Raw genomic sequence first — 8,776 nt, 5'->3', positions numbered from 1 at the left:
AGTCTTGAATCCGTCTAGCTGGAGGGATAAACAGCAGTCCCTGCAACACCAATCACTGGAGAGTCTCCTCACTGCCTCAGAAAGTGGTAGCAAATGCTAGGACAGGGAAGATGAATGAGAGGAAAAGACAGAATTCTCAAAATATCTGTTGATCCATCCTGGATGAGCTACTGTTTCCAGCCACCTGTGTTGAGATCGAAGGAGCTCTCAAAAGAAAGTCAAGGCGGACAGACCTTCACCCTCAGGAACTTACCGTGCTCATCCTCATTTTTCTGCTGCCTTCAGGTTTGAGTATAGAGTGATCTCAGCCAGGATCCTTCCCATTACAAATGGAAACTAAGGCTTTATGCAAATGCCTGGAAGCAGCTCTGTACCTGATAGGTGAAAGCAGTCCACAGTCACAGATAGCAGGCTTTTGAGTCTCACTGGAGCACAGCTCTAGCCAGCCCATAGTCTGGTCACCTGATGGCCAGGAACACAGAGTAAAGGGAGATCAGTGTAGGGAAAGAGAGAGTTCCTTATCCAGGACACTAAAATTTTATGCTGGGGATGATGGAGCAAACCAAAGGTGCAGGAATAAAATTATTTATTAGGCTAGAACAGATATAAAAATATTAAATAAAATTCACATAGATACAGAGCCACAGGCACTAAATATCCCCAGATAATTTTTCCCTGAGAGGCAATGGATGTTAACACTTAGGTGAACTTGGTGTGCTGCTCATTCACGGTCTGTGTTTGGATAGGCAAGTTAACATCTCAGTATCTCGGTAAATAGTGTATTTTATACTGCATCAGTTGGCTTTCTTGAGACTGACCATTTGGAGTAAGATGTTGTGGATCATTGGGAGCTGGGTTCTAAATGTTTGTTTAAGACATCACAAGCCACTGGGGTCAGATTCTTGAGTATCTGGTCTGATTGTTAAAGTGTTGGAATTTCTGCTTAGGTTTTGGTCCTTTTTGTCTTCACAATACATAGATTGCTTTAAACTTATAGTGCAATCCCTTATTTATAGAATAAGAAATTGAAGCACAAGGTCTAAAACAGCTACCGAGAGCTGAGCAAGGTTGAGGCAAGGTAGAAAGGCAGAGAAAACTCTGGGGGCATGAGAAGAGCAAGCAGCTCCTCACAGGTGTCTGGCTTAAGTCTCTCACCAACAAAATATTCAGCCCAGTTAACTTCACGCTGCCTGTTTCCCCTTCCACGTGAAATCACGCATTGACAGGGAGACACATGTACCAGTTCCTGTGAGCAATTCCAGTGGCGCCTGTTACTTCTGCCTTACCAGATTATACTCCCATTCAAGACATCTTAGAGCCACCTCATTTATCTTACATATCGGATGCAAAGGGGGACGTTTCCTAGCAACCCTTTGAGGATGCCTTGGAGCCACTGGCATGCTGCATGTGGCCAGTGCTGGCAGTTATCTGCTCAGACTCCTTGAGAAGCCCATTCTGCACTCGAGTGTGTCTTACTCTCTTCTCAGTGTCTTTCTTTACCTTGGCCCAGTGCTTGTGCCTGTATGCTGGCTTTACTATGCTGGCTAATTCTGAAATTGTCTTTAGCATCAAAGCCATGACTTTCAGTTTAGCCTGAGTTGGGGTTCTCTAAAGTCTAGAACTCCTAAGGCTGCTGAGGGTGACAGTGTGGAGCCACGGCCTGAGAACAGGGTCATGGAACACGTATGTGGGCGCCAAAGTGGCCTAGCTTATTGCCTGAGAGTCCTTTGTTTAATTTTGATAAGAATCATGCACAGGCAAAGTGCAGCTACCTGGGTCTCAACAGTTCCAGCTTTGAGTGTTAGAGACCCAGCTGTCATTGTTAGCTCTCTTTAAAGCTCTCTTGGCAGCTAAGGGTAGCACCTCTCTCGGCAGCTTTTCTTGGAGAGCTTGCCAGGACTCTGTCTTGCTAGCTGTTCTCAAGAGGTAGCAGCCCTTATTATTTCCAGTTCTCAGTATAATTCACTCCGCCTGCTCTAGACATTTAAGTCACAAGTAAGAAAAGTAAAACCACTAGCAAGAGGCTGTGTCTCTTTCTACTGTGTGTGGACTGAAAGTTGAACTTGGATACCAGGCTTGGCTGCAAGCATCCCGACCAGCTCTGTCATCTCGTTGGCCTTTCTGTCCGATACCTGTTGTGGGCACTCACATTGTGTTATTTTGATTGAGGCAGGGTTTTGCAGTAGAGCCCAGCCTAGTGTCTCAACTCACAATCTTCTTGCCTCGGCCTCCCTCCCATCTGGTTTTAGGAACATGCACATTTTCTTCATTAGAGCAGCTGCCCAGGATGGTCTGATGGCCTCTTGGTGGACATCTGTCAGATTCCTGCCCTCCTGGGAGTAGTACCTGTGCACTATTGCTGTTTGGATGCTGCAGGCTGCTGAAGATCTGTCAGTTTAAGGTTCAATACCAACCAGAGCTTCAGAGCATGGCAGCTGCCAAGCAAACAGCTTCTATTCACCCTCTCCCATGGGCGGTTACATCTGCAGGTGTTCTTATTAGACACATCACAACTGATGAGGAAACCTCACCTCCGGATGAGCCTGATTCAGCTGAGGCTATGGGAAAGACTATCCCAGCTGCAGAAATCCCTGTGCCTGCCCCAGACTTGGGCCTTATTCTGGGAGATCTGCTGCATCTATGCACTCTGAAAACCCTGACGCAGTCATGAGTGACGCTCCTCTGGTGGTCCTCCTCTTGACCACTGAGACAACCGTGGCAACACCAGATGACATCCAGGGGATTCTACCTGCCTCCACTGCTCCAGACAGGATCACTCACCGCTACTCCTAACTCTGAAACAGCTGCCCACCTCAGGTAGGGACAAAGCCCCTCTTCTTCCCGTGGTGGATAGTGTCCTTGTGCAAGTAGCACAAAACACCTTGTTCCCTCATGTGTCCGCCGCTGACTTGTTTTATTAGCCGAGTTTATTTTCACAGTTACCCCTGGGTAGTGAGCCATCGGTGGTGGAGGTGTGCATTTTAGTTTCAGTCAGTGGCTGTGTGACTTAACCGGTTGAATACATTTTAGAGGGTTTTGTTAGGGATGAAGCATGGTGAGCAGGGACTAGAGTGGAGGAAAGTGGATGTGTTTACGCTCGGTAAAACGGGTTTGGGTTGCAGGTAATGGAGGAAGCTGTCCTTTTCGCAGTATGTGTGACTTTTTCTAGCATGGTGGACAGTGGCTTTATTTCTCATTCAGTCTCCTATTCAACAGTGTGGTGCTTTCCACTTTCAGCTGTCTTCAGCTGTAGGTGTAATGTGATACAAGGCTTAAGAGGATTGGCTCGGCATCAGATCATCTACCAGCCTCAGTGAGCAATGTAGAAAAGCTGTCTTCCTTTTGGCCAGAGGCAAAAACCAGTTTAAAAAAAATTGCTGTAAGAACTGGACCAAATTAAAGCACAGCCACCAACAGGATTACCTTCCTTCTAAGAAATGGAAACAAAGACAATAGATTTTTAAGTGGGAAAGACTTAGTGTATCTGTTAATACCTTTTGTGTGGCAAGGACTTGACCTTTGAGTCTTGAGCCTAGTGGACAGTCAAAGCTGGGTTACAGTACTAAGTGGCTTGGAAAAGTGTGTGCAAAGCAAATGTGTCGTCTGCAGAGAGACTTCAGGATGTTACCTAACGTCCACTCCTTAGTCTTTCAGCAGCTACTTCCCATCGCAAGGAAATTAAAAGTGTGCGCCACTACAGCCGATCACAATGTCTTTCAGTAAAATACAGTCCGTGGAGTGTGAACTGTAAGAGGCAAAGCCTTGTTCACAGTTTTCTTCCCAGTTCTCTTTGTCAGCTGCGGGCGCCAAGGTGGAGACTAGTGAGCGCAACACACATCAACAAACCGCTCCCGCCTGTCTGCGAGAAGCAGGCGTGCGCAGGCGTGCTGGGAACAGCCGCGGGGCATGCTGGGCCCGCGCTGGCGGCCCGTTGCTAGGAGGCGGGGACGCCTGCCTGCTGGGACCCGGGTCGGCGTAGGCCCCGCTGCCTGGAGGAGCCGATCGGCGGCAGGTTGGTCTTCTCCGGGTGGCCCGCGCCTGCTGGGCCGAAGACGCGCGGCTGCCCCGGTCTCGAGGAGCGATGGAGCCTGGGAAGGTCGGTGTGCCGCCGGGCCCGGCCCGCGCTCGTGTTCCCCCTGTCTTTCGCTGCGAGGCTGAGCGGGTTTCTGCCTTGGCCTGAACTGAGGACGGAGCTGGAGGCCGAGCTGGGGTGGAGGTGCTAGCTCTGCGGATGGCCCTCACTTAGCTCCCGGGGCGCTTTGTGGAGGAGTTTCTGGATTCACCCACAGGCGTAGCCGGGTGTCAACTTAAGGAAGGCACAGGACTTCTGAAAACAAAACAAACAAACAAACAAACAAACAAAACGCTGAAAGGTGCAGCCTTTGAGTCTCTTTACGGTAGAAGGTTGTTGACTTGAACTTAGGTAGGTCATATGTATCAAAAACAATTCCATCGCTCTTAGGTTTTCCGGTTTGGTGGAATACAGATTTTTAAAGTATGTACTTATGATTCTATCAATTACTTATAAATTCTATGAATTACCTCAGTGTCTATTATAATGGATCCCTTTTCTAGTATGAATTAATTTGGGTCTTCTCTTTATAGCTTTAGGTTTCCTGGGTTTACAGTTTTACAAAGTTTGTCCATTTTGTTGATATTTTTCCCCCCAAAGAATCAGCTCTTAGTTTCATTGATTCTTCATACTGGTATTTTGTTGTTACAGTGTCATTGATTTCAGTCCTGAGTTTGATTATTTCTTGCAATCTACTCTTTTGAGGCATTATTTCTGTTTGTTTTTCTAGAGCTGTCAGGTGTATCATGAAGTTATTACTAATAATCTCTCCAGTTTTTGATGGAAGCACTTAGTGTTATGAACTTGCCTCTTAGAACTGTAATCATTGTGTCTCATAGGTTTGCGTATGCTGCATTTTCATTTTCATTCAGTTCTAAAAAGTTTTAAATTTCCATTTTGGTTTCTGCCTTGACTCGGTTTTCATTCAGTAGTTAGCTCTTCACGAGTCTGTGTTTTCGGTCATTTCTATTGTTGATATTCAGCTTTAATCCATTGGTGGCCAGATAGGATTCAGGCTGTTATTTGGGTTTTCTTACGTGTGTGGAAACTTGCTTTGTGTTGTAATATGTGATCATTTTTCCACGAGCTTCGGAAAGTAAAGTACATTCTTTAGAGTGCAGGGGGGTGTTGTGTATGTGTGTGGTATGTCAGGTTTACTTAGGGTTTTTTTTTTTAACTCCGCACGTCTCTGTTTAGTTGTGTCTGGATTACCCATCTGCTGGTGGGAGTCAGGTACTGAAGTCATGCACTATCACTGTGTGAGGGGGATAAAGTCGTGTTTAGAACGGCAATATCCTATTTTTTCTCTTTGATAGATTTTTCTCTTTGTTGAGTATGTAATGTCCTTCTCTGTCTCTTCTAATTAGTCTTGGCTTGAAGTCTATTTTGTCACATATTAAAATGGCCACAGCTGCTTGTTTCTTGGATCTATTTGCTTGGAATACCTTTTCTTGTCCATTTACCCTAAGGTGATATATGTCCTTCATGGTGAGGTCTGTTTCTTGGATGCAACAGAAAGATGGACCCTGTTTTCTAATCCAGTCTGCTAGTCTATGTCTTTTTATTGGTGAATGGAGACTACGAGTCTTGAGAGTTGTTAATGAGCAATGTCTGTTCGCTTTATTATGTTGTTTTAGGATGGGTTCCCCCCCTTGATTTACTGTTCTGGAATTGTTTAGTCCCTGTGTCCTCTTGTGTGTGGTCAATCTTCTCTTCAGTATGCAGTTTTCCTTAGTGCTTCCTGTAGAGCTGGATTAGTGTTTTTCTTTCTCAGTGGATTGTGATGGATAGTTTTGTTGGGTAGAGTAGTCTGGGCTGACATCTTTGGTTGTTCAGAGATTACTGAATGGCCTTCCTGGCTTTTAGATTCTCCATTGAAAAGTCAGGTCTTACTCTAATAGGCCTGCCTTCATATGTGACTTGGTCTTTTCCCCTGGCCACATTTAATAGTCTTTCTTTGTTCTGTACATTTAGTGTTTTGTTTATTATGTGTTGTGGGGAGTTTCTTTTCTGGTCCTGTCTACTTGGTGTTCTGTATAGCTGTTATAGCTTGATAAGTGTGTCTTTTCTTTAGGTTGGGGAAATTTTCTTCTATGATTTTATTAAAAATATTTACTGTGCCTTTGACCTGGGTTTCTTCTCCTTCCCAGGTTTGGTCTTTTCATTGTGTGCTGGCTTTCCTGGATGCTTGTCCTTGGATTTTGTTTTAGGTTTGGCCTTTTCTTTGGGCTGTTCACTTCGTCTACTTTGTCTCCAAGACCTGACCTTCTCTTTCACGTCTTAATCTGCTGGAGAGATTTACCTCTGAGGTTTTTGTTTGAGATCCTGAGTTTTTTCAGTTCCACTTGTATTTCTGTTTGGAATTTCTTTAGTGATTCCGTTTCTTTACTAAATTCCACTTTCATGCCCTGAATTGTTTTCATTATTTCTTTGAACTGCTTAGTTGTGTGTGTTCACAGTCTTTTCCATTCACTTCCTCTTTAAGGTCCTTGAACGTGTTTGTAATTGTTATTTTGAAACCCCTGTCTTGTGCTTCAGCTAAATTGCTTTTCTCCATAGTCTATGATAGTAGACTTGCTGGCTTCTGGGGAGGCATTTTGTCTTGGTGGTTCATGTTTGTTTTTGTGCTCTCTAGGCATCTGGAGTTCAGATGCTTGAAGTGTTTCTTGGTATAGATAACTGGTCTTGTCTTTGTTGCGTGTGTGTTCTGTTCTTTGGTTGCATTTGCATACCGTGGGTCGTTGCCAAGAGTGGTGGCTATGGGATCTCTGAGTCCTAGTCACATTTGGTGGTTGTGGCATTCCTGGTGAAAAGCAGTTCTAGTTCCCAGCCAAACATGGTGGTTGCGGAGTCCTTGGCAGAGAGCTGTTCTGTGGGTCAGTGGGGAGTCACAGAGGGATGGAAATGGGGTAGATGCGACGGCTGAGAGGGCATCAAGAAGGAAGTAGGGGGACCCTGGGTCTGTACCAAAAAGTCAATTCCTTCCTGGATAGATGTGGGCTGGGAGGTGGGGTTCCTGTGGCCAGGCTTAGCAGAACTAAATTAAATCTGTAGAGGATGGAATGGAGGGCAGGAAGGGAAAAATGACGGTTCAGGTCACTTGGACCTGGGCACCATCCTTGTGCAGTGGTATGGGGTCCCTGGTAGAAAATGGTTCTACTGGTTGGTGTGGTCACAAAGGCGAGGGATATGCTAGAAGAAAAGGCTAAAAGAAGCCACAAGGAAGATGAAGCGAGTCACTGGGTCTACAGCCGGAGGCTGAAGCCCTAGGAGATGGAGGTGCTGGGTGGAGGGCCATATTAGGCTTCTCAACGTGAGTTCTGAGAGTATGGGATTAGCTCCTCAGCTTGTTTTGTTTTGTGTTTTGAGACAGGTTTTCTTTGCGTCGCCTTGGCTGTCCAGGAATTCATTCTGTAGTCTAAGCTAGCCTCAAGTCAGAGATCCACATGCCTCTGCCTCCTGAGTGCTGGGATTAAAGACATGTGCCACCATGCCAGGAAGTTTCTCACATTTTTAAGGCAAGTTGTTTACCAGCTGAGCCACTTCTCCAGTCCCTGTTACGTTCCAAGACAGGTTTATGAGATTCAAGTAGTGTATTCGACTCAGTATACCATTTGATATATATTAGATGCGAAATGAAAAGTCTGTCTTTTTGGTTTCTACTTTTTTTTTTAATGGAAAGATCAAATTTAATTGTTAGAACGTGAGTAATCTTTTAATTTTGCTCATGTATTCATGAACTGTGAATTGGAGAACACACACAGCTCAGATAGCTTAATTCTGCTCCTTTGACATCTGAGGTCACAAACAGGTTTGGGGCTCATGGTGACTCCTGGTGGACCCTGTCGCATTCTGGCCACTGAGCGATCCTGTGGGGCCTCTGCTGTGCCTCAGCTGGGACAGCTGCGTGTTGCCTTTCTCCCACTATGCTGCTTTCCTTCTTTACATCTGAACTCCTGTGCTAGGTAGCCTGAGAAAGACCACGGGGAGCCATGTTCCTTGGTAGCCACACAGCATGCTTCTGGCCTAGGACGGGCCAACCACAGTAGAAGGAGCAGAAATCCCTGACTCAGCCCTATGCTCAATATTTGGAATGAGACAGTTTATTGTGGCCCATCTGAAAAATGTTTTTTAGTATTTTTTTGTTGTTGTTTAAATAAATTATGTATATGGGTGTTTTGCCTGTGTGTGTGTTTGTGTAGCACATACTTGTCTGTGTTTTGAGGAGGCCAGATGCTGCAGTGAGAGCCCAAAGGACTGGAGTTACAGACATTGTCAGCTGCTGTGTAGGTGCTAGGACTGGGCACAGACTTCCTAGAAAACAGCCACTGCTCTTCAAAGCTCAGCTATCTTTCTAGACACCTGACAGATGCTCACAAAATGCCTGCCTGTAATCTGTTCTTTAACTGCTATTACAACTTTGTTTTCTCTTTTATTTGGTAATAGTTTTTGAAATAGCCAATGAATGGGGTCCGTAATAATTATGGACCACTTTATACTAGTGAATGATTTGAACAACTGTTTATTTGTATCTTTTTTGTTTTGTTTTGAGACAGAGTATCCCTGTGTGTCTGAGGTTGGCCTCAAACTCTATATTCTCCTGCTTTGGCCACCCCATTGCTGGGGTTACAGATGTGGGCCCTATTCTTGGCTTGTACTGGGTCATCTTTCATTTCAATAGGAAAGCAAAACTAGATAATAAAA

At 45.2% G+C, this 8,776-nt stretch overlaps 1 protein-coding gene across 3 annotated transcripts in view; it reads left to right on the top strand.

Annotated features, from left to right (window-relative positions):
- The first annotated feature begins 3,907 nt into the window (after window positions 1–3,907).
- The window catches only part of Dync2i1 (dynein 2 intermediate chain 1), a 57,762-nt gene continuing 52,893 nt past the window's right edge, over window positions 3,908–8,776 (top strand). For 2 of the 3 annotated variants that reach the window (XM_060388283.1, XM_060388284.1), the window contains exon 1: window positions 3,908–4,096. In XM_060388283.1, coding sequence (XP_060244266.1) covers window positions 4,082–4,096 — 15 coding nt within the window. In that variant the 5' untranslated portion in view covers window positions 3,908–4,081. The remainder of the gene's footprint in view (window positions 4,097–8,776) is intronic. The other variant, XM_021653065.2, reaches the window with a different exon arrangement.

Source organism: Meriones unguiculatus, chromosome 7 (assembly GCF_030254825.1).
Source record: "Meriones unguiculatus strain TT.TT164.6M chromosome 7, Bangor_MerUng_6.1, whole genome shotgun sequence".
NCBI lineage: Eukaryota > Metazoa > Chordata > Mammalia > Rodentia > Muridae > Meriones > Meriones unguiculatus.
The sequence above is the reverse complement of the archived record's forward strand: the minus strand, read 5'-3'. Positions and strand labels throughout refer to the sequence as shown.